General features: G+C 32.7%; 1 protein-coding gene across 1 annotated transcript in view; it reads right to left on the reverse strand.

Annotated features, from left to right (window-relative positions):
• Positions 1 to 27,258, reverse strand: part of ADAMTS5 (ADAM metallopeptidase with thrombospondin type 1 motif 5) — an 81,114-nt gene that overhangs the window by 37,752 nt on the left and 16,104 nt on the right. The window contains exon 3 of the mRNA XM_051984843.1: positions 7,010 to 7,177. Within this exon, the coding sequence (XP_051840803.1) occupies positions 7,010 to 7,177 (168 nt within the window). The remainder of the gene's footprint in view (positions 1 to 7,009; positions 7,178 to 27,258) is intronic.

Genomic DNA, 27,258 nt, shown 5'->3' on the forward strand with positions numbered 1-27,258 from the left:
TTTAGCACTATAAAGTCATAATGTGGTATTTTCATTACTATGGTATTGAATAAGCTAATTTAGATAATATTGGCATTTTTATTAAACTGGCTCAGTCTTTGCATAAGCAATTCATATTTTTCCAATTAGTTCATCAGTCTGTATTTTTGAAATGATTTAATTTTTGAAATCAGTCTGTAGTTATAATTGTATTCCGGTAGTTCCTGGTGTCTTGGCTGGTAAACACTCAAGTATTTCATTCTTCCTATAATTGTTTTAAATGAAACTTAAATTCTATTTCTTCTTGCTGGATTTTGTTGGTAATACACAGTCAACTAACAAGTACTCATTAAATGCATCTACAGGAATAATGATTTGTGTGTATTTATTTTAAATTTTGCAACTTTGTTGAAGTTTTTTATAGTTGACTTTCCATGGCTCTGAAAATAAACTATCCTATAATAAGCACCCAAAAAAAAATCATTTTGTGTCACATATTCTTTCTCCTGTCTTGTTTCAAGATCCAGCATTACTAATGCATGTTCTTAATTTTAGATAAGTTTTCAAAGAGGACCAATAACATTATGTCTTGATTTGAGCATGAAGTGCAGTAAAGGGACTCAGTTGCACAAAATCATGAGCCTCACTCTCTGTTCCAGCTAGACAAAAATCAAGTTGACTTGTGAAGGCCCACAATGAAGTGATTAACCTTGGCATCTTCAATGTTAGACTAAGCTGTAAATACTCCACAGGGCCAGCTTTAACTGCCTTCATGATCATTGGAACAAAAATGTTCTCATACTTGAGATAAACCATTCCCTAACTTACTGAGGACTTTGAGATCTATTGATTACTCTCAATCTGGTTTAGTCCATTTGCCAAGATAGTTTTATTGGGGTATAGCAGCTGCGCATTCTACAGCAATTTTACCCATAATAAATCTATTTATTCTTCTGTCTTGTCATTTATAAAAAACAGGAATGGGTGCAATGTCTTCTCAAAAATATATTTTGACCTCTGTTGATACAATCATATTTATTATTTTTGTTGCTAAGATTGTCAATTATATTTAAATATTGAATGAATTTTGTATTTCTATATAATTCTCTTCTAGTCATAATGTATAATTTTGCTATGTTTCTGTAATATGTACCAATAATTTATGTAAAATTTTTGTACCAATATTCATTAGCTATGTTGATCTGTAGTTTCCTTTCTCTATTTTGATTCTCCATATTTTAAGTATTAAGTGTCTATATTATAGAAGGAATTTAGCATGATATCTATTCCTCTTTTGTTTTTTTTTCTTTTTTTTTGCTGAGGCAATTGGGATTAAGCGACTTGCCCAGGGTCCCACAGCTAGGAAGTGCTAAGTGTCTGAGACCACATTTGAGCTCAGATCTTCTTGATTGAGGCTGGTACTCAATCTATTGCACCACCTACCTGCCTTATCTGTTCCTCTTTTCAAAACAACTTACATAATATTGGGATTAAATGTTATTTGAATTTTTGATAGACCACTTCTCAATTCATCTGGTAACAATTTTTTTTTTTTGGAAGGGGAAAGAAAAAAAATAGAGCTTTACTTATGGTTTATTCAATTTTTTTTCTGCGATTGAGTTGTTCTCTATTTTTTGTTTAGCTTATTTGGACATTTTACATTTTCATAAATATTCATCCTTTTCATATAGATTATCATTTTATTTAGCATGTAATTGATCAAAATTGTTTCTAATTTTTTTTTATCTTTTCTTCAAATTTCTAATTCATCTTTTTCATTTTTGATTCTGGAAATTTTATTTTCTTCCTTTCTTTTCAAGAAAGTCCAGTTAGTTGATAGTTATCTACTTTATTGAGCTTTAAAAAATAAAAAAATAGTTTTGTTAATTCAATATGGATTTTTTTTCTTTCAATTTTGTTTATATCTTCTTTGATTTTCAGTATTTCTATTTGGGTTTTTAATTTGTTGACTTTTCTTAGTTGCATGCAGTGTGCTAAGCTGTTCTTTCTTTCATTGATGAAAAAGTTTACTCGTGTACATTTTTCCCTAAAGGTTGCTTTGCCTATATTCTCCCCAATTTAGTATGTTCTCTCAGTATTGTAATAATCTTTAATGAAATTATTATTTCTGTGATTCCCTTTCTACCCCTTTCTTTAGAATTAAATTTATTTTCCAGTTGATTGTAAATATTTGCTTTAGTAGTCCTTCATTGAAAATAATTTTATTAAATTATGATCTATAAAATGTGTTTAAATTTTCTGCTCTTCAGCATTGTCATAAGATGTTTATGTCTACATATGGTCAGTCTTTGGGAAGGCACCATGTATAACAGACAAAAAGGTATATGATTATATGATTTTTATTACCATTCTATTTTTACAGACTTATCATGATTAACTTTTATATTAAACTCTATTCAGTTCTTTCTTTTCTCTTGTTCATTTTTTTTGTTAGATCTATCTTGCTCCAAAAGAGATATGATGAGGACCTCCACTACTATAGTTTCCCTAAAAGTTATTTAACTTTTCCTTTAAGAATTGAGATGCTATATTATTTAGTTTACAAATGCCCAGTGTTAATCTTCACTTTTTGTCTATAGTACCTTTCAGGAAAATATATTTCCCAGTTTATCATTTTTGTTAAGTCTATTTTTGTATTGCTTTATTTGAGAATGATTGCTTTCCTGCTTTTTAAAAAAAATTTTAAAAATTTTAAAAATTTAAAAAAATTATTCTGAAGCATAATAGATTTTGTTACAGGCCTTTATTTTAAGTCCATGTAAATTTTTATGTTCAAATATATTTCTTTAAATAACATTTTTGGATTCTGATTTCTAATCCATCCTGATATCTTCTTCTGTTTCAGAGATGCAGTCATTCCATTGGTATTCATAATAATTATTGTTAATGAGATCTTTCTGTCATCCTCTCATATTTTTGTTGTTAGCCTAGGTTTTGAACTTCTTGTGCCAAGTTTTTAATTATCTTTACATATCTTTTGTCCATTGCTCCCCTTTCTCTTTTCAAATCTATTGTTTTCCTTTGATTTATAAATCATTTTTAGCTTTAAAATTTTTTTCTACATCTCTTTCAGCAATTCTAATTGAATTTGAGAACAATCCATGTTTTTCTTTATGTCTATCTTGTAGATGTTTTGGAGTCTTTCTCTTCTTCTAGCATTATTTGGACTATTTCTGCCATTTAATAGTACTTCATATTAAGATTCCCTTTTTATTTACTTCCTGACTTTAGACTTTATGTTAGTGCTAAATTTTAACCATTTCAGGAAGCAATGTTTTTGCTGAGCTTGTGTTTGATTCGTTCCTTTTGTAGCATTTGTGGAGTATTGAGTGTTTTTCTTTAAATTTCAGATCTCAAAAATAGCTTAGGATATGGACCTGTTAATTTTCAATGTTTCCAAAGTGGTTTGATTCAAGGAAAAATCTGATCACTGACTTACTGATCTGAGTTTTGCATATTCCTGATCCGGGTTTAGGAAATGAAGAACAAACTTGTGGGCTTGGCCTTGGTTGTATTTTCAATACATTGCTGCTGATCTCACCCATAATTAGCCAACTTGAAAGATCTGATTCAAAATCACATAGCTACAACCTGGTGTGGAATACTTAATCTGATTAGATTTCAGGTTCAGGTTAGGTTTCAGATAGACTGGGGGCTAGTACCAAGATTTTGCATTCTTGACCTGTTACACTTTCTTTGTTTAATATTCATCCTGGGTCCTGCAAATTCTCACCTGAAACTTCAAAGTATGGATTTTTTTTTCCTGAATCCACCCTGGATATATGAAATGGAATTGGATAGAGAGCCATAGAGTCTGTAACTGACATTTGTTCCTGTGCTCTGAGTTGGGTTCCACTGTGGTTCTGGGACCATCTATTTTTCTTGGTACATAGTCTTGGTCCTCTTTCAACTGCTTCAATGAAAAGCTATTAATGGTGTATTCCTTTGTAAATCTACATCTCTAATATCTGCAAATCTCTTTTTCTTTCTTTGTTTATCTAGGTTGGAAATACGATTCACTGTGACTTTTTAAAAATTTCCCAATCAGATAGGTTTGTTGGCTATTATCTTTATGGTTGTGTTGGCAACCTGGACTATAGTATTTCCTGCTGTTCTTGATCTTGGTTCCACTATCTTCCACTACATATTTGATCTTATTGAGTTGTTTACAGATTTTGTCTCCTTCCTTATATAATATGTAAAAAATATTGGTATATAAACTGTAATTATTTTCATGATAGTCTTCTTGAAAATGTGTATTATGGTAGTGTAATACAAAATAATCAAGTATCCACTAAAATGATTTTTTTCTTTTTGTAATATGATAAAATAAAAATCACACAATTCTGCCAAATCCTTTATTTGCCTCCTCGAGACTTTGCTTCCTTTTAGCTGTAACTTTCTTTTGTCTTCTGGATTCAGTTATAGAGAGAATACTAAAATTGGTATGATTTAATTACTCCACTATACAAGGATCTTACATTTAAAATACCAATAATTAAGTGACAAGAGAAACAGATCTTGAATACCTGATATAAAGACTTTATGAAAGAAAGAACTTCTATGCCCTGTCAAACAAGGAGTTCTGATTATCCTTTGCCATATGTGTCCTTCCCTATTGCTCTAAGTTTGAATACACTTTCCCCATAGTTTTATGTATTTATAGGAGAAGGAACTCAAGATTTATGAGGAAAATCTTTTTAAAAATTGTTATGATTCTTCTTAGAACCTGCCTTTATTGGGGCTCTTTGAGATGATTGTAATTAGCACATAGATGGAGACTTGGGAACTATGATATTAGGAATAACTGATACACAATATTCCCCCTAGAAATGAAAGATAACAGTCACATATCTACAGACAATATATGAGTTAGATTTTAAAAGTAACATTAAAAAATTTAAAAAGAAGTAACAATATATTCACAAATACATATATGTATTTACATATATACACACAAGCATGTATGCATATAATAATGAATAAATAACTTAAAAATAATAAGAATAAATAATATAATTAGAGAAGTATGATTTTTAAAAAGAACATTGGGCCTAGGACAAAGGACCTCAAGCTGAGTTCATGAGAGGATGTAGACAAAAGTACCAGAGAATGGGTAAGCAAACTGCATTGTTGAAGTGACCATCAACATCACGTATCCTTGCAAGTATTTTTAAAAATGGTTGGTTTTCAATAACACTTAAATTTTAAATGTTATTTTCTTAATATACTGTAATAGTTATTCATCAATTTGTAACATATTAATAAAATGGTTTCTGCCTTTGTACTCAACAAGACAAACACAATTTATTTAGAAAACTTGAAGTATTTACAATCATTCTATCTATGAGTTGTTTTTTCCATTTCTATTCTTTAAAGCCCACAAACTTTTGAGAAGAAAACATAGAGTTACTGATAGAGATACTGATACAAATGATAGATGGCCAGAGAAGCAAAATTGTTTCCTATTTGTTACTATAATGTAGGCAACAAATAGCTTTGTCATAGCAGTAATAGTGTTTGCTTAATTTGTAGATAGTATGTTTAGATTTTTCCAAAGTATTTGCCAAAGCTTCTAATGCTATCCGTATGGACTAGATGGTGTAAAAGACAGAGCTTTACTAAGCTGATCTTAATTAATCAATCTCATTTAAAGTAAGTGAGAAAATATGTATCTTGATATATTTATTGGATGAGAATCTATTTTTTTTGTTCACTAATCTTGAATAATCCCTTCCCCCCTTCCCACCTCTTTGAATAAATAAAAAACAGGTAAGACAGGAAGTCTGTTCTAATTTAGTAAAATTCAAAACCTCAGAGATTCAAACAAATGAAGAAGTATTTCTAATTAAACCTGAGGAAAAAGTGATTCTTCTCAGAGGCCCAGGCTCTTCCTCTTTTCTTCCCGCTGCTTCCTTGACTAGAATAGGATTTTTTAAACTCTGGGAGTCTGGAGGATATCTCACTTTCTTATTGATGTCCTATCAGAGTCACTGCACCATATCAGCAGATAGTAATGTCTGCATCTAGCAGTCAAGGACATAGTGGATGTAGATTCAAGCCTCTGCAAAGAGCTGATACAGAAAATCTATTTTGAGGACTCCAGCAAAAGGACTTCTAGGAACTGTGTTACCCTTTTGCTTGATGTATACTCCAAGCTCAATTCTACTTTCTCCTAGACACAGTATGTATTTGTGAGAGAATATGTTACAGACTTTGGGAGAAGAGTAGGGGAATTTTTTAAAAGTAATACTCTTGCTATATCAGCTTAGTAAATACCTCTTTCTAAAAAGCTAATTAAATTAAATTGAGATTGAATGCTGAGTATAGACATAAGTACACAGATGAGAACTTGAATTGTATAGCATTAGAAAACATATCCTATAACCTTTCAAAAGTATCCCTTGAGTTTTGAGACTGCATTCATTATTTGAGATAGCAGCTTCAAAGCATATTTAATAATGGGTAGATGTGGTTTCAGTGACAAGTATACTTAAGTAGATTCAGAACTGTTGAGAGACCATACCTAAACCATAGTTACTGATGGGTTAATTTTTACTTCAGTTCAATTGAATGAATATATATTAAGTGCCTCATTGGAACTCTTCAAACAAAAACTAAATGTCCACATATCTGTCATGCTATAAAATAGATCATTACTTAGAAATAGGTAGAGTTACGTAGTTTTGAAAGTCCCTAGCAACTTTTAGTTAATGTGATTCTCTGATATCTGCAAAAAGTCTCAAAGGAAGACAGTGGTGAAGATGAGAATAAAATCCAATCTTTTAAAGTAATATTGAGGTATTTGCTGATTACCTTCAAATTTTTCAACCCAAAAGTAAAATTATCATCATTATATAACCAATGACGTTAGTATTTTATTTTTCCTCCATTATCCTCTATTGCAATGATTAACTCAAATTGAATGTACTGAAAAATTTAAATTACATGGACGTAAAATAATAAATGTTAATTGGAACTAAATGGGTTTAATTGAAACAATACATACCATGACCATCATCCAAGAATTCTGTAATGGTTGCTGAAGTACATTTGGACCAGGGTTTGGAAGCATCAATACTAGTTAGAATAGAAGACATTAAGCGTTTATCTTCCATGGAACCATAATTGTCTTCACAGAATTTAGAATCATCATGAGATAGTCCAAGTAGATGGCCTATGAGAATAAAAAATAATAATAAATTCAATTTATAGATGCTGAAAGTATAGGAAATATATGTAATAGTTAATTCATTTTTATGAAGTTTTTTATTTTCAAAATATGTTCATTGTTTCAAAAATACTATCTCATTCTCTGCTGTTTTTTTTTCTCTTCAAAATTTCCTAATAGGGTCTTTTTCAAAGAGTCTCATCATCTCCTTATGTATCTAAAGTGTTTAAGGTTCAGCTTCAGTATTTGATCTTTTAATTAATAGCTTGAATTACTTTTTTTAATTCTTTAATTTAATTCTTTAAGTATTGACTGACGATCTCTTTGCTGTCTGTGCAAAGGACACCAAAATTTTAAAGTGTTGATTCTGCATAGCAAGGGCTTAATAAATGCTTTTCCATTTATTCAATCACAAATCATAAATGGTGTAATTTTTAAAATAGCTGGATGCAAAATTAGGTTACAACTCAACTAAAAAAAAATTGTTAATTACTTTGTTCTAGACACTATGCTAAACACTAGAGATACAAAGAGAGATAAAAATTAGTCCCTCGAGGAGTTTACAAACCAGTGGGGGACCTATTTGTAAATAACTAGGTATATGTATACAGTCAATGTGACATAGGGGAAGTCATCAGTAGTTGAAAAAAAACTGGAAAAGTCCTAATATAGCACTTGAGATTTGAACTAAGACTTGAGAGAAGTAGGAAAACTAAAAGGCATAGGCAAAGAGAAAGAGAGAAAGCTTTCTGAGTATTGACTGGAAGGCAAAAGATATATATATATATATACAATACTCCATTGTTTAGCTGTATATATTGATTGATTGATATACAGATAAACAATGGAGTATTGTGCTGAGAGGAACAAATAAGCCACTAGACCTGGATTTTAGAATGTGTGGAGAGAAAAATAAGAAAATAGAAAAGATAGGAGGGCACTAGATCATTAAGAATTTTAAATGTTAAACCAGGGACTTTGCATTTGATCCTAGAGGCAAGAGGGAGATGCTAGAGTTTCTTGAGAATGATAAACATGGCTGTTAGTCTGGGTTTGATGTTGTGAAGAAATTAATCAGTCATGAGTCACTGAACATTTAACAATGATCCCTAACAAAGCAAGGACATTCAGTGGTAAATAACTTCTTTGGACACAATACTCCTCATCTATATCTGGAAACCTATCTGGTCAGTCAACAAGTATTGTGATTTGCATGATCTTGGGTCACATCTGAGAGACCCAAATAGCACATGATTTAAATTTTTATTGGCTCTAAGTGACGAAGCTAAATCAGAGAAGCTGGAACTGATCAGATTTTGTGAGGAAGGAAGCTTTATCCAAAAGGTTATTAAGGAAGAAAATGTGTGGGGTTTGTGTGTGATAAGAAAGCTATGTTAGGGTAAAAGGAGCTGCTTCAGGAAACTGATGTCATACCACAGAAAGGAAGTCATCAAACTTATGCTTTCAGAATGTCACCAGGGCAGTAGATTGGAGGATTTTTTGAAGTAAGGAAAAACTTGTGGCATATAGATCAATTGGTAAGCCATTGCAATAGTTGAGAGAGAGGTGATAAAAACTTGAAGCACACACACACTACTATAACTACCACCCTACTTCAAGTGTATATACATGTATATATGCATGTATGTATAGCTATGTATAGATATATGTGTGTATATAGATATAGATATATATATGTGTGTGTATATATATATATATGTATATATATATATATATGAGATGATGTAAAAATAAAAATAACAAGATTTGTCAATAGATTGGACATATGGGGTGACAGTACAAAATGGAAAATGGCACCAAGTTAACATTCTGGGTGAACAGAAAGGTAGTGATGCTCTAAACAGTAATATAATGTTTAGGAGAGGGGAAAATTGAGTGAGTGTGTGTGTGTGTGTGTGTGTGTGTGTGTGTGTATACACATTATATATATATATATCTATATCATGAATTCTTTTAGAGATATATTAAGTTTGAGAAAATGTTATGGGACATTTATTTTAAAATGTCTGATGAGCAATTGATGATTCAGTAATTTAGTTCCATATATATGTATGGGTACATGTCTATTTGTTTACACACACACACATACACATACACACACACACACACACACACACACACATATATAGGTCAAGACTCAGGATTAATAAAATGTCATTCAATTCAGTAAATGAGATCATTGGTAATTTTGGAAAGATGAGTTTCAGTTGAATAATGAGGTTAGAAGTCAGACAACTGATGATTTACAATGAGAGGGTGGGCCATAAAATTTTTGGTGCCATAGATTTCTTTAGCTATGAAGCATATGAATGCCTTCATAAAATAATGCTTTGAAATATATAAAATAAAATATGTAGGATTAAAAGAGAAATTCATTATATTTAGATAGTGATCAAAATGTTAAAAAGAAAACCAAGTTCATGGACTCCAGTTTAAGAATCGCTGGTGTTAGAAAAAAAAGTGGAGAGGAAATAAAGGAATCTAGTTTGACTGCTTTTTGTTTTTCTACAACCACTATTAGATTGTAAAATGCTTGCGAACATGAACTATCTTTGCCTTTCTTTTTATCTTCAATGTTTAACACGTCATAGGCAATTCATAAAATCTTAGTCATGGAGTGTAACTTAGAAATGGAGAAGAGATACAGGGGCAATGGGACTGGTAGGATCAATTGATGAAATCAGGAAGATATAATGAAGGCAGAGGAAACTATGCTGAAGTGGGTGTAGGAAAATATGTACATTAGTGCACTGTTGGTGAAATTATAAATTTATATGATCATTTTGGAAAGTAATTTGGAATTCTTTCAAAAAAGTGATCAAAATGTTTATACCCTTTAACCAAGAATATCTACTAACAGCTTATATTTCCATATGCACTAAAATATTTATAGCATTACTTTGCCTTATAGCAAAGAATTGGAAACAAAATAAATACCTATTGATTGAGAAATGGTTAAAAAATTACATGAATTCAGAGGAGGGTGAAGCCAATGGCTGAAAGTAGACAGGTCTTTATCTATGTTCTTCCTGATTTCTCTCAGATCAATACCAGAACAAACTTCTGAACTGGTTTTGGATGAAAAGAACCCACAAATATTTGGAGTGTAACAAATTTCCAGCAGAAGATATTTGGAAGAACCGAAGGGGGTAGGAAGAAGTGGCCGAATACAGGAGCAGTGAAGGAACCCAGGTCAGTGTGTTTTTCCCCGCACTAGGGAATCTACCAGAAGGAGCTTAGCTAATATACAAGGGCTATTGGCTAAGCTGTCCTGGTTAGAAGCCAGTGGATCAGTAAATTAGCTGTGAGACAACCAACACAAATACAAAAAGCAAATAGTGAATCTCTGAACCCCAGAATAACATAGGACTAGGCCACACCCACTCAGGGCTGGAAGGAAGTCAGCATCACAGGTCCAGGGCAGTGTAAAGCCACTATCACCTGTACAGGAAGCTTGGGACAATGCAATATCTGGAACTAGCTTTCTGGAGGATCTCTGGATAAGCCTTGGTCTTAAGTGGAGAAGTGATGAAGGCAGGAGAGCCACCATGAGGCTGGTCAAGGATGGAGTCTGGAGTCTGAGAGTCTGAGATCGAACTTAAGCACACACTGATCTCCAGTCCTCTCAGCCCTTAAATACCTTAGTATGGTTATATCACTACAGCACACTGAGCATGTGCCAACTGTAGAACCATTACATCAATATACCATACTGACTATATGCCAACGAGAGTAGTTGAGTAGAGTAGCCAACTAAGTATATGTTTGCTAGAAAACCATTATTTCATCAATCACACTGTGTAAACACCCTGCTGTAAGTATCTTTGCTTCAAGTATACCTTTCCCAGAGTTCCCCCCTAACTATGGTCCTCTACTGGACAATCTCTCCTTTGCCCTAAGGTTGCAGACTTCAACCTTTAAAAAAGTAAGCAAAAAAGCAAAAATAATTCTGACCTTAGATAACTTTTATGGAGACAGAGAACAGACCTCAAACCCCAAACAGAGAACAAAACCTCAAAACATCTGGAGATGATGAAGCTCCAACAGATGAAATGAATTGGTTCCCATTTCACAAGGTTCTCTTACAAGAATTCAAAAAGAATATTGAAAGCGAGCTAGAAGAAAAATGGGGAAAGGAAATGAGAATTTTGCAAGAGAGTTTGGAAAAGGAAAGTGAAGAAAGGCCCTTAAAAATAGATTTAATGAAATGAAAAAATCATATAACTTTTTTACAAAATAGATTTGAAAAAGAAACCAATTCATTGTAAAACAGAATTTGTAAAATGGAAAAAATCCAATGAACAAAACACCTCATTTAAAAATGCAATTGGCCAAATGCAAAAGGAGGTTTAAAAAAAAACCTAACTGAAGAAAACAATTCACTAAAAAATGGAAGTGGATGACTCAATGAGACTTCAAGAATCAGTCAAAACCAAAAAAAAAAAAAAAAGAAAAGAAAAGAAAAGAAAAGAAAAAAATAGAAGAAAATATAAAATGCTTCATTGGAAATACAATTGACCTGGAAAATAGATGCAAGAGAGAAAATCTAAGAATTATTGGCTACTTGAAAACCATGATGAAAAAAAGACCCTAGACATCATCTTCCAGGAAATCATCAAGGAAAACTGTCATTGTCTTAGAACTAGAGGGCATAATAGCCATTGAAAAAATTCACTCATCACCTGCTGAAAGAGACCCCAAAATGGAAACTCCAAGGAACATTGGAGCTAAATTTCAGAATTATCAGATCAAAAAGAAAATCCAAGCAGCCAGAAAGAAACAATTCAAATATCAAGGACCCACAATCAGGAATACATAGGACCTAACAACTTCCACTTTAAAGGATCAAAGGGCCTGGAATCTGATATTCCAAAAGGCAAAGAAACCTGGCTTATAGTCAAGAATCAACTATCCAGCAAAATTAAGCATTATCTTTAATGGAAAAAGATGGACATACAATGAAACAGGTGAATTTCATTTATTTCTGATGAAAAGACCAGAAGTGAACAAAAAATTTTATCTTCAAATATAAAACTCAAGAAAAGCACAGGTAAAAAGGAAAGAAAAAAAGAACTTTCTTTTAAAACTTAAAAAGCTCACATCCCTATATGAGAAGGTGATATGTTTAAATCTTGAGATCTGTATCTCTGTTATGGGTATACTTAGAGGGTACAGGTATAATTTGGTCTCATTGTGATGATATACAAAAGAAACTAGAGGATGAAAGGTGAATATACTGGAGGAAGAGGTAAATGGAGTTAAAATGGGATAAATTACATCTCATGAAGAGGCAAAAAAGCCAAAAACAAATGCCTCACCCTATAGTGAAGTAAGAGGGTAAAGGAGAAAGGGGAAAGGAAAGGGGAAAGCTAATAGAAGGGAGAATAGAAGTACAAGAGGAAATATATAATAAAGGAGGAAGGGCTGTAAAAGGGGACAGCTGTTTGAGGGAGGTGGCTGTCAGAATCAAAATATAGGGAAAAAAGAAAGGAGGAAAGGAAAGAGAAAAGTATAACTTGGGGAAAACAAGATGGTGGGAAAACTAGAATTAGTAACTTTAACTATGAATGTGAATGGGATGACTCTTCCATAAAATGGAAGCAGATAACAGACTGGATTAAAAGCCCAAATCTTACAATATGTTGTTTATAAGAAACACATTTAAAGCAGAGTAATACATTCAGAGTAAAGTCTGGAGCAGAATCTATGATGCTTCAGCTGAAGTAAGGGGGGAAAAAAAGCAGGGGTAGTGATCCTGATCTCAGATCAAGCAAAAGCAAAAATCATCTAATTAAAAGAGATAAGGAAGGAAATTACATATTGCTAAAAGGTACCATAGATAATGAAGTATTATCAATGTTAAACATAGAGGTACCAAGTGGTATAGCATCCAAATTCCTAGAGAAGTTAAGAGAGCTGCAAGAGGAATTAGACAGCATAACTATATTAGTAGGGGATCTCAACCTTGCTTTCTCAGAACTAGGTAAATCAAACCACAAAATAAATCAGAAAGAAATTAAGGAGGTAGATAGAATTCTAGAAAAGTTAGGTATGATAGATCTTTGGAGAAAATTGAATGGATTCAGAAAGGAATATACTTTTTCTCAGAAGTACATGGAACCTATACAAAAATTGACAACATATTAAGGCATAAAACCCTCAAAATCAAATGTAGAAAGGAGGAAATAGTAAATGCATTTTTTTCAGATCATGATGAAATAAAAATTACATGTAATAAAAGGCCAGAGAAAATAGACCAAAAATTAATTGGAAACTAAACAATCAAATCCTAAAGAATGCGTGGGTGAAACAACAAATCATAGACATTCATCCAAGAGAATGATAATAATGAGACAATATACTAAAATTTATGGGATGCAGTGAAAGCAGTTCTTAGGAGAAGTTTTGTACTTGCATAAATAGAGAAAAAGAAGATCAATGAATTGGGCATACACCTAAAAAAGTTAGAAAAAGAGCAAATTAAGCCCCCCACTTAAATATTAAATTTGAAATTCTGAAAATAAAAGGGGAGATTAATAAAATTGAATGTAAGAAAACTATTGAATTAATAAATAAAATTAAGAGTTGGTTTTATGAAAAAACAACAAAATAGATAAACCTTTAGTTAATTTGATTAGAAAAAGGAAAAAAGAAAATCAAACTGAAAATGAAGAGAGAGAACTTGCCATTAAGGAAGAGGAAATTAGAGCAATAATTAGGAGTTATTTTGCCCATCTGTATATAAATAAAGCTGAAAATCTAAGTGAAATAGAGGAATACTTACAAAAATATAGATTGCCCAGATTATCAGAAGAGGAAATGAATCTCTTAAACAGTCTCATTTTAGAAAAAAGAAATTGAAAAAGCTATCAATCAACTCCCTAAGAAAAAATCTCCAGAGCCAGATGGATTTACATGTGAATTCTCAATTATTGAACAATTAATTCCAATACTATGCAAACTATTTGAAAAAAAAGGATAAAAAATACAGAATTGCCTAATTAAAAATTACATGGATTCCATTTATTCCTTTAGAATATCACTATGTTGTAAGAAATTATGAATGTGATGAATATGGAGAAGCATAAAAATATTTACATGAATTGATGCAGAGTTAAGAAAGCAGAGCCAAATACACACACGCACACACGCGCATGCACACGCACACACACACAATGACTTAAGAACAATCCAAATAGAAAGAAACACACAAACAAATAAAAAGTGGATATTGCAAAATTACAAAGAACATTCATGGGTCCAAAAAAGAAAAATGAGAAGGCATTCTGATTAACATCCCTTTGTATAGGTGAAAGGTCCACAAGGCTGGTACATTGCATATATTTTCAGACTTTTCTGTTATATTGACCTAAAATGCTATTCTTGTTCTCTTCTCTTTTTTCTTTAAATATATTATGGTTTAGGTCAAAGTCAAGATGGTGAAATAAAGGCAGAAACTCAGCTAAACTCTCCCAAGTTTTCCCTAAAAAAAATCCTTTAAAATAACAGCTCAAATCAAATTTTGGATTGGTAGAGCCAACATCATATGTTTAGTGTGGCTATTAATTTATTATCAATGGTACTATTCTGAAAAATATAGTACCCATTTATATTTTAATTAGGTCTATTTTTATTCTTTCTTTATGTGAAGTCAAATTGCTATCCTAGTCTTTTTGTAAAAAAACTTTAGTAAAAACGTGAAAAGTATAATTTTTTTTTGTTTGAGCCCTTTTATTTTATTTCTATATGGCTCTTTCTGTTTTAAGTGCGCTTCTTGTAAATAATTTTATTGAATTCTGGTTTCCCATTCATTTTACTATCATCTTCCATTTTATGAATGAGAAAGTGAGTAGATTGAAGATGTTTTTGAATAAGCTTTGCACCATGCTGAAAACATGTTGAGCTATGTAATATATCAGCCAAGGAAAGAGGAAGAATAATGATATTACCTATGCTTCCCAAAACAGTGATACAATCTAACATAAACACAAAAGCAACTTTTTTTTAAATTGAGAAACCTTTTGTTTCTTGACTAATGATTTCCTGCAACTGATGAGTTACAGATATAACAAAACATCAGGAATGAGAATTGTAAGTGATTATTGAAGTCCTTAGAGGTTGGATAAATATAACAATTTTTAAAAAACTTTTGAAAGTGCTGGATTGCCAGTTTGGCAGTATAGAAAGTATTTATGTGAAATTGCTCTCCCTAAGCAAGAGGGTATGATGATCTTTAATTTTGTGTTAAGATTGGAGAAGCTACTACAAAGGAAAATGCAGTGCATGTGGAAGGCATGTGCCATGTCAAGATGATTCAAGTATTTATGCGGACTGTGTATTATGGTATATGATACTAGAAGCACAGTAAAATTCATTCCCTCCTTTCCCCCTGACTTTTCATAAGATCTGAGAAATCATATTTTTTCAGTCCTTGATGTGATATGAAGAAAAACCATCTTTACTTTAAAATTCTGAAGAAACACTGCCCTACACTGAAGTCTTTTTGCTTCATTCTTAATGAAAGCTTTTCCAAAAAAGGTTTGATCAGTCCAAGAAGCCATCCTAACAACTGCTCTTAGTTAATCCAATAAAGAGTGGTTGTTCTTTCTTTGCAACATACTCTTCCATGCAATGACAAGGGCCTTCTTATTTTCCCATGAACAAGGCACCCCAACTCTTACCTTTGAATATTCTCTCTGTCTGTCCCCATGCTTAGAATGCTCTCCCTCCTCATCTCTGCCTACTGGCTTTCCTGGATTCCTTTAAGTCTCAACTAAAATCTCATCTTCTACAGGAAGTTTTTTCCTATCTCTTAATTCTAGTGGCTCCACCTATTTCAATTATTTAATTTTTATGCTCCATGTAACTTGTTTGTACATATTTTTGCTTGCTATTATATTTCTTATTATATTATATTTATATATATCTTGTTATTATATATTATAATATTTCCTAATTTCCCCCATAATATTTGTGAGATCCTAGAGGACAAGAATTGTCTTTTGCCTCTTCATATCCCTAGCATTTTACACAATGCCTGGCACATTGCAGTCACTTTATAAATGTTTATTGATTGAGTTTCTCCACCTTTAACCAGATTGAATAGTTTTAGGAAAATAATTCTTCAGAGTGAACTGAATGTTTGAATTTTTCTGTTTGATGAATCTAAACTGATATCTAACTTTGTAACTCCTTTAAATTTTAATTGTGCAATTGTATCCATAATTCATATGGAGTCACATAAATTATTACTGGGCAATGGCTTGCAAGGGTCAAAGAAAGTTTCAAAAACAGAACAGATTTTTGATCTCTTGAATCTCTTTTTTCTAAGTAGAGATGCTCAAAATATTATAAATTTGTCTCTAATGAATTTCTAGCTTCAAAATACTGAATACTTTCACTCCACAATGTCTTGTTACCAATGCAGCTATAGCTTTGCCAGATGAAGGAATTAATACAACTGATTTGGCAGAGAGATTACTAGCAACAAGAGGATCATTCTGAAGTAAAATAAAATAATCTCCTAGGATTCCAAGAGTATGGAACTAACTATAAGCCTAGTCTTCCTAAGTATGAGCCTCTGAAGTCAATTGAAAGGATACCCTGACCACCAAGACTCTACTTCAGGAGTTTTATTCAGATCTTCTGTGAAATGAACTTGTGGGCAAATCTTTCTTTCCAAAAATGGGAAATAAGTTTGGAAGTTGATGTCAAAGCAGCCTCAATTCAAAAGAACTATTTCAGAGCCCATAAAAGAATTACCTTTAGTTGGCTACATAGGTGACTTGAATAATCACAACATGTTACACATCCTTGACTAGGCAATCCTACTATAGTTCCTTTATCAACTCATCATTCTAACTCTCCATAGTGGTTATTCCAAACCTTTTCATTTTTTGCCTAATACTTTACAGAAAAAAACATGATTTTCAACATTCAACATGAGCTCTCTCATCTCCTATCACTTAGATGATTTTTGCCAATTCATCCACTTTCACTCTTTCTCATATGATGAAGTGGCCTTATTCCTCATCAAGGTTAACCCCTCTACTTGTTCAAGTGAAACAATTACATCCTGTCTCTTCCAACAGATTGTCCCTTCCACAATCTCACTTATTTTCAACCTTTTCCTGTCTAATTATTCATTCCCTCTTGCCTACAAATATGCCCGTGTCTTCCTTGTCCTCACTGTATATTTCTATCCCCTTTAACTATTGTCTTACATCTCTTCTGGCTTTTGTAGCTAAACTACTTAAAAATGTTGTCTGTAATATGTATCACCACTTTTTACTATCTTCTTAACCTTTATAATATGGCTGCCATATTTTGCATCTCCAACTGCCTTTCTGACATCTTGAACTGGAAATCCAGCAGAGAATTTAAATTTAATATGTTTAAAATGGAACTTATTATCTTTCCCACAAATCCTTTTCTCCTCCTAACTTTCCTATCACTGTAGAAGAGATCATAATATTCTCCTGGACCCTCAGGCTTCCAACATGGGAATCATCTTGACGCTTCACTATCTTTCATTTTCCATATAAAATTTATGACAAGACTTATTGATTTCACCTTTGCAACATCTCTTAAGTATATCTCCTTTTCTCCTCTGACATGGCCACTCTCTAGTGCAAGTCCCCATCATCTCCTGCATGAACTATTGTAATGAATCTGGCTGCCTCATATCTTCCCCTACTTCAATCCATCCTCCATTTGACCACTAAATGATTTTCCTATAGAGCAGACCTGACCACATCACCATACACTACTTAATAAAGTCAAGTCATATTCTCCCTATTGCTTTCAGTTTTAAATACAAAATACTCTGGTTCATAAAGCCCTTCATAGTCTAACTTCCTTCTATCTTCTCAGTTTTCTTATACTTTATGCCCAGACACATACTCTTTGAAAGTAATGATGGCATCCTAGTAGATCAACAAACAGGACACTCCATTTCTTGACTCTAGGCTTTCTTTCTTTTTTTCTTTCTTTATTTCTTTTCTCTTTCTTTCTTTTGTTCTCTTTCTTTATTCCTTCTTTCTTTCCTTCCTTCCTTCTTCCTTCCTTCTTCCTTCCTTCCTTCTTTCTTTCTTTTTTTCTTTCTTTCTTTCTTTCTTTCTTTCTTTCTTTCTTTCTTCTCTCCTTCCCTCCTTTCTTCCTTCTCTCCTTCCGTTTCTTCCTTCCTTCCTTCCTTCCTTCCTTCCTTCCTTCCTTCTTTCTTTCCTTCCTTCCTTCCTTGCTTCTTTTCTTCCTTCCTTCCTTCCTTCCTTCCTCTGTCACCTATGCCTGAAATGCTCTCTTTCCTCAACTCTGACTACTGACCTCCCTTATTTCTTTTAAGGACCTAAATTTTCTTCTTTTACTAGAAGCCTTCTTCAATCCTTCTTAATTCCAGTGCCTTCCTTCTGTTAGTTACTTTCTATTTATCCTATATATAACTTGCTTTGTATATATTTGTTTGCTGTTGTTTCCCCCATTCAATTTTAAAAGGGCAAGGATTGTCTTTTACCTCCTTTCATATACCAGTGTTTAATTCAATGCCTGACAAATAGTAGGCATTAAATAAATACTGATTGATGGATTAAATATGCTGAATGTACTCTAGTGGAGAATCTGGAGTTAGTATATCTGAACTTGAAGACCACTGAAAGAACAAGAGAAGATCTGAGTGGTTGAGGATAAGGGCAATCTTAGGCCTTGTCAAAGTCAAGTCATATCCTACCTATTCTACCTGGCTTGTGGGATCTTGTTAAGTGCTGTTTTGGGAATTGAAAACAGTGTTCTGCTATGTTAGAGTGGATCACAAGTGATGATGGCATTTCACTACCTCTATAAAAATTCTTCACAAAGGTCATCTTTCAGTCTATGCAAAGGCCATGATTATACAAGTTATATGAGAAGTACTAGCCATATTTGGACTACACTAGTATGAACTTCAAATTCCCTATAGAAGCCTTTCTAGAAAGCTATAGAAATCAGAGAGGAGATATTGTGGCTCCAATGTATGCAGAGCCAGAAAATATCTCTGGCATCTAAACATTTATTGGAACCAACTCTAATATTTTCAAAGTATTAGCAAAATATGGAATGACACAGACTTGAATCCAATTGGACACTGTTATGGTAATACATGTATTCTATGTGAAAGCCTGAAGGAAGACAGAAACTAATAATGACAGAGAACACTGGAAACACTGACTTTTCCATCTGAGCAGTGGATCCATAATTGTCCAGTCTCTCATGGCTAAGGAAGGGAATCATATTTATAGATTTTGGAAAAAGGACCTTAGAACCTATTGAGTTTTCTCATTTTATAGATAACGAAACACATTTTATAGATAAGGCACACAATGGTTATGCAATTTGCCAAAACCATATAGCTAGAGGCTGAGGCAGGATTTCAATCTATATCTTTCCCACTTCAAATCCAATGTCTTATTCACTATATGTGAGGAACAAACAATTTGAAGAACAATATATTGCCATTATATGAGTAGGCTGTAATGGGTGCCTGGTCAACAATTCCCAGCCAATTGAAGAGTAAGTCTATTTCAGGAGATAGAAAAACTCGGATACAAAAGACCTCAGAAATCCTTTGAAACAATTAATAAATGGCAGCATCAGAGTTGAAAAGTCCACGTGTCCTACCTCAATGGTTTTACTAAAGAAGTTTAGTGAAGCCTGAGCAACTAGAATGTACCAGTACAATGTGCCACGATTCAGGATCTGTTTGGATCAGGTACTTCGCAGACAATAGTTTCCAGTACTGCATTTACGAAGTCCTACAATATCTTAAGGGCAGAAAACAAAGATAACTTTATCTGGCTAATGTGGTTTCTCATTTTAAAAATATGCCTCAAGGAATCTCAAAGGTACCAAAGACATTTCAATTATTTATGGAGAAAGTGGTGGCAAACATGCCACCATATTAGAAGTGCTGGTGTATTTAAATGACCTCATTATATTACAAAATGTTTTTTTCAGTTTCTTACATATATTCCCTGCTTCCTCTGACACTGTCAACCACCCTGCTGCTGCAAGAACTTGTCACCTTACTCCTAGACTATTTCAGTAACCTAATTAGCTTCCCTGATTTAATTCTCTTTCCATTCAGCTATAATATTTATCTTCTTAAAATGCAGATATTATGTCACCTTTCCCCTCCAGTCAATAAACTCTAGGGGTTCCTTATTATTCTAGGAACACTATAAAATTCTGTTTTTGACTTTTTAAAGCCTTTCATGATCTGACCTTTATCTACTTTTTCAGTACTATTATCCCTTGCTGTAAGTATGAGTAAGAATCTATATAAAAACTCAAGAACAGAAATGAAATGTTATGGCTGGTGGAAAACAAGTGGTCCAGGTTACCAAGAAATAGAGTGTATGAAGGAGATTAATGTTTAATAAGCATAAAAAGATAAATTGCAGGTGAATTGTGAAGGTTTATGGGAGCCAAAATAGTTAATGCAACATTAGACTACCAGTAATTATATATTTTGTTTAGTTCTAATTATCAGATATTAGGAAGGATATTGAATTTTGGACATCAGATATTAGGAAGAGCATTGAATGTTATCCAGAGGAGGGAAAGCAGGATTGTGAGAGTCTCTTAAGTTCCCTTGGCTGCATCTTCCCCTAGTCATATGCAGCCAAAGATATATAGCAGGCTCTAGATAACAGGTTTTCTAGTGGTTAAAATTGTAATGATAAAAATCGAGTATTTGTCAGCTTGCCAACTAATATTTCCTTTTTTAAAAAATCTTGTTTTTTATTGATTGTTTCCTTATCATTCCAAATATGTCTCTTCTCTAACCCCTCTCCAGAAAGCTATTCACAGTAGTAAACATTTAAAACAAAACACAATCCAAGGCTCTCAGACCCTTTTCTCTTACCCCTTTATACTGTTTTGCTTGGTGAGCTCATTAGTTTCTATAGATTCAATTAGTATTTCTATGCGGATTATTCTCAAATCTATTTATCCAACCCAAGTTCCAGCCTGCACCACCAACTGCTTATTTGATATCTCAAACTGAATGTCCCACAGACATCTTAAACATGACATGTTCAAAACAGAATAACTTTCCCCTCCCCAATCCTCCTTTCCCCCCTACTTCCAGTTATTATTCACAGTACTACCAGCCTCCCAAGGTTATGATGTGATACTTTCATCCTCTATGGTTTAGTTCTACTCACTTCTCAATCCAATCTGTTGCCAAATACTACCATGTCTACCTTTGAAGCAGGTTAATATGTGCCTTTTCTCTTCATTCACATATTCATTTATGATACAGATTCTTATCATATTATACTTTGGCTATTAAAATAGACTTTTGGTTGGCTTCCTTTATTCAAGTCTTTCAATTGAATAGATTCAAGTCTATTCAATAAACAACCCACTGCTTCTAGGACCAAATATAAAATCCTATGATTGGCATTCCAATCCTTACCCCCTTCTCTCATTTCATATGATCTCTCACCTACATATTCTGTAATTTAAACACTGGTCTATTTGTTTTTTCTCAGAACAGAGTCCATCTATTGGTTGTAATTGTATTGACTCTCCTCTATGCCTTAATATTTTTTCTCCTCATTTCTTTTCCTAGATTCCCTAAAGTCCTAATTAAAACCTCATTTTCTGCAAGAAGTTTTTGCTCATCCTCCTTAATAAGATCATCTACAATTTATTCTGTACATATCTTTGTTGTACACAGTTGTTTACATATTGTTTCCCTCTTCTATAAGACAAGCTTCTTAAAGGAAGGGATTTTTATTCTGGCCTTTCTTTGTGTCTTCAGTGCTTAGTATAGTATCTGACACATTTACTAAAAGCTTAAATTTTTTACTTTGCTTTCATTATGAAGCATTTCTATACACATAGATGAACACACACAAAAAATTGTATATGAGACTGTGCATCTTCCTTTCCTAATAATTGCTTTTTTTTAAAAAGGTATTTAAGGATTCCATACATTACTTTCAGACCTGTCCTGTTTGTATTTCCCTTTGAATTCCTTCTTTTCCTTTTGTGGATTTTAAAAATACTTTAATTGTTCTTTTTTTGCTGGCATCATTAAGTCTAATCTTTTCATATCCTTAAATTCCTTCCCTACAAATAAAAGCTGAAAGAAAGAAAAGAACTTATAACAAATACATAAAGGAGCTATAGTCAAAAATATATTTTTCTTTCTACACCTTGAGTCTTTTGCTTCTCTGTCAAAGGGCCTCTGGAAATGTAGTTGGTTATTACATTGATCAGAGTTTATAAATAGATCCATCCCAAGTATTCTGCTTTCAGTGTTTACCTTTCTTGATATCTTTTCAAGGGACATTTTTTCCTTCTCTGCTTATCTGAATGTTAACATTATGTCATCATACAACTCTTCCCAATTTCTCAAATAAATATACCTTGATGGATTCTCTTGACTCCTGAGTTTGTATTTCAATGTCTTATTCAGCTCTGGTCTTTTCTTGTCAGAAATGTTTGAATGTCTTTTTCTCTATTAAAGGTCTATTTTTTGTACATACACATATGTGTGCACATACACACACATACACACAATTAGCTTTACAGGTTAGTATTTATGATTGTGAGCATACATCTTTTGGCTTTCTGACTATTGTATTCCAAGATCTCTCATTCACTGTAAATTCTACCAGTCCTGTCAAAAGTAATGTGATACTTACTGTGATTTCTTGGTACTCAAACTGCTTCATTCTGGGACTGTAGCAATTTTTTTTTTTTTGATATGAAGCCTCTGGACTTTGGCTTCTCTATTGCCAGTTCTTCTCTTTTCCTTTTATTTCTTAAAAGTGAAAATAATCAACAAATTCTCTCTATATTCACTTTGTTTTTTGTTTTTAATAGATCTGAACAGTTTTCATTCATTATTTCTTGAAATAAAATATATAGCTTTTAAAAAAATTATTGTTTTCAGAAATCCAGTACTTTCAAAATTATTTCTTCTTGACAAATTATTTTCTGAACCAATTTTTAAAAATTAGTTATCTTAATTTTTTTTCTTTATAATCTTTTGAGTTTGTGCTAGTATTTTTTACTGTTTCATGAAGTTGTTGATTCCCCTCCCCCCATTTTTATTTAAGGGCCTCAACATCAACAACAATTTGTTCATACCGTTTTGTGTTTTCTTAGATTTACTCATTTCTTGCTTTAGCTTCTAAATTGAGGCTTTTTATCAAGATGGGGATTTACCCCTTACTGAACTTTGGGTGGGCTTATTTGTCCTATTGGTCTCACCCTGGGTTCCCCTGGGTTTTGTATTAATTTTCACTCCCAAAATTAACCCCTTTTAGATCTTTGAGGTTCAGAGCATTGGATCTTCAGGATCTTCTAAAACATCTTAGTACAAATGGCCAGGGGCTTCAAATATACTAGGAACCTGAGATGTCTTTGTTTGTTGTATGAGCTTTCAAGATCCACTCTTTGGGACTTTCTCAGGGGTTCCTCTGCTCTTGCTCCCTCTAGTCATAAAACCTTGCAGAGTCTTTGGGACAGCATTGGGTATAATGGTAGGCTAGTCTTGTCTGCCTGTGCTGACACCGTTTTCTTTTGCCCAATGGCTCCTGATTGACTTTTTGTACAGTTTTGAATTGGAAAAAGTCATATACTCTAGTTTTTCAATATATATCTTACTCATTAATCGATCTGGCGTGAATTTCAGGCTTTTCTTGGAGTTGGTATGTGAGAGTCATGTCATCTGTCTTCATTCAGGCAACCATATCAGCCAGAAGTTCCCATTGTCTATTGAAAGACCTTGGAAGAATATGAGGAAAAACTAATCAAAGTGTTTGGTTGGCTAGAAGAAGCTGGTCTGAAATGTCAATTAGCATATGCTGGTTTGGCAAAGTTTCTTTCTGGTATATTTGCATCAGTTCTTAATAGATAGTGAGTATTGATCCAGAGAAAGACTATTTGTTTATATCCAAAGAACCTCAATGAACTATATTTTTGAGGGTATAGTTGCTACAAAAAATATGAAGAATTTTGTGATCTTTGCTATGACACTCCATCTTGTTTATCAACATGTAATTGGGAAGAACCAATGGCACAAAGACAAAAAAGGTTAAATTGGTCTGATCCTTTTAGTACCATTTGGAGTTCACTGGAGTTAGGAGTATGAACAGACTTCCAAAGAATTTGTTAATTTCTTTGTTCACAAAGCAATGTTGACCCCTATGGAACTGAGTAAACCCTTTGTTCTATATACTCATAACTAAAATACTTGGTAACAATCTTGTATTTGAAGCATGAATGTAATCAGAAATCTAATGAATTTTCTAATCAAGGATTTATTAACAAAACTCAGTATAAAACTATAGTCCTTGGCTTTGAATTGGGCTATCAATAAAGTTCAAAGACTATGTATATGAAGCTAAATTAAGGTATTGAGAAGCAATTATCTCTTGACCTCCATTTTGACCAATGCCAAGCTAGACATGACAGTCAGAGTCATGGAGCAGCATTAGCCAATTGATAATTCAGTATATCCATCTCATATTAAATAGTTTAAAGACTTAGCAATGTGCCAATTAAGATAATAAAGTACTCAGAGCCCTTTAAAGAAAATATACCATCTTGGTTGTTGGGGAGTTAACTAATCTCTCCTGACTCATAGTGGGCCTTTGGCATGCATGTTGTGAATATTATATATAAAATACATAGATTTAGACTTGAATGCAATAGAAATTTTAAAAATTATTTAATATTTTCATGTTGCAAGAAAATGACAAATCTACTATAGCCTTAATATCATACCTACCGTAGATATAATTGCATACCTGTTTTTAGTCATTTAAAACACAGAAGGAATTTAAAGAAGAATCTCAGAAAGAGAACAGACAAAAAAAGATCATGTGAAATTACGATGAGAAGGTAAGATGGATTAAAATAATTTATTCTAAAAGAATATTAAAGAAGGTGATTCCCACAACATTCCTGACTGTGAGAGAAAAGAAAAGAAAAAGTTATACCAATAAAAGTGGAGTCCCAGGATCTAGCTATCTTTGCTAGTAGAGGTAATGGGTATTGTGATTCAGATTAGATTATTATGTGTAATATTATTGCCTCACAATATGATCTCTTTCTCCACAAATAAAACAAAACAAAACAAAACACTGCACTATGATTCCAATACTCTTTAGGTTAGAACCTATTCAAATTCATATAACGTTCTGTTTCAACAGATAAAATCAGATTATTCATGAATTTAAAGCAAAATTTAATTACATAAGTAGAAGAACCAAACAAATATCAAGTAACATTTTTCCTGCCTCACAATATCCATTATATACAGGGGTATACATCCTAAATGGGAAAGAGCACTATCCTTTCCAGACAATTCATGCTCTCAGTCACATCCTAACTGGAAGTCACTAAGCCACTAAGACTAGGCTGCTTTTCCCTGACAAGCAGGGCAAAATGATGTTTCCATTATTTGAAGCCAATCCATACCTCAGGCTATTTTAGGTCTTATCAGGCAGCTACATGGTACAGTGAATAAAACCCCAGACTTGAGGTCAGGAAGACTTGAATTTGAATACTGCTATAGCATATGGCCCTAAGCAAGTCACTTAACCTTTCTCAGTCTCAGTTTCTTCTTCTGTAAAATGGGGGTACTAAATAGTACTTATATTACAGAATTTTGTGGGTCAAATGAGCATTTTATATTTATATATACATATACATAAATAATTTAATGGCATATACATATTTAATGGTATACATACATTTATGTTATATGTGTATATATATATATATACACATACACATACACACATATACACTGTGTATATATATATATACACACACACACAAAAGCTGCTATTATTTTGTGAATTAGAATCACAACCATATATACCTAATAAACACAGCAAAAAGTAACATCTATCTTTTCTTTTATCTTTTTTTTTTTTTTTTTTTGCTGAGGTAATTGGGATTAAGTGACTTGCCCAGGGTCACACAACTAGGAAATATTTGAACTCAGATTCTCCTGACTTGAGGGTTGGTGCTCTATCCACGGTGCCATCTAGCTGTTCCAACATCTATCTTTTCTTAAAAAACAAACTGAGTGGAAACTCCTCTATACTCAAGTCATATTTGGGTTAGAATGAATAATTTTGTTTCTCTTTGTATCATGCCTATGCTCCTTTCACCATCATCAGACAAATTTATTCTATAGCTTTGCTAAGTACTAGTGGAAGAATGGGTGAAATTTGACACATTTACTCTGAACTGCAATGATTCCACTAATGTCATTACACTTCTTTATACTTACAAAATACAATAAATTTCATCTTTTAACAGGTGATGGTTTGCTAATTGCAAGATTATTTGTCATTTCCTGGTACCAGCTAAGAAATAGAAAAATTAAAAATACTGAAGAAAATAACAACTTAATACACTGACTAAGCCAAATGATAAAGGAGGTATAAAAAGCCAATGAGGAGAAGAATACCTTAAAAAGCAGAAGTGATCAAATTTAAAAAGAGGCCCTAAAATTCACTGAAGAAAAAAAAAACACTTTAAAAAATAGAATTGGCCAAATGGAAAAGGAGATACAAAAAGCACACTGAAGAAAATAATTTCTTAAAAATTAGAATTGAGCAAAGGAAAGCTAATGACTTTATGAGAAATCAAGAAACAATAAAACAAACAAAAAAAGAAAACAACATGAAATATTTCATTGAAAAAACAACTGAAAAAAAAAGAAAGAAAAAATAACTGACCTGGGAAAATAGATCTAGGAAAGCTAATTTTAAAATTATTGGACTACCTGAAAGCCATGATTAAAAAAAAATAATTTAGACATCATCTTTCAAGAAATTATCAAGGAAAACTGCCTTATATTCTAGAACCAGCAGGTAAAATAGAAATTGAAAGAATCCACCCATCAGCTGCTGAAATAAATCCCAAATAAAAACTCCTAGGAATATTATAGTCAAATTTCAGAACTTCCAGTTCAAGGAGAAAATATTGCAAGCAGTCAAAAAGAAATCATTCAAGTATCATGGAGCAACAGTCAGAATAAAACAAGAGTTAACAGCTTC

Source organism: Antechinus flavipes, chromosome 3 (genome assembly GCF_016432865.1).
Source record: "Antechinus flavipes isolate AdamAnt ecotype Samford, QLD, Australia chromosome 3, AdamAnt_v2, whole genome shotgun sequence".
Classification (NCBI taxonomy): Eukaryota; Metazoa; Chordata; class Mammalia; order Dasyuromorphia; family Dasyuridae; genus Antechinus; species Antechinus flavipes.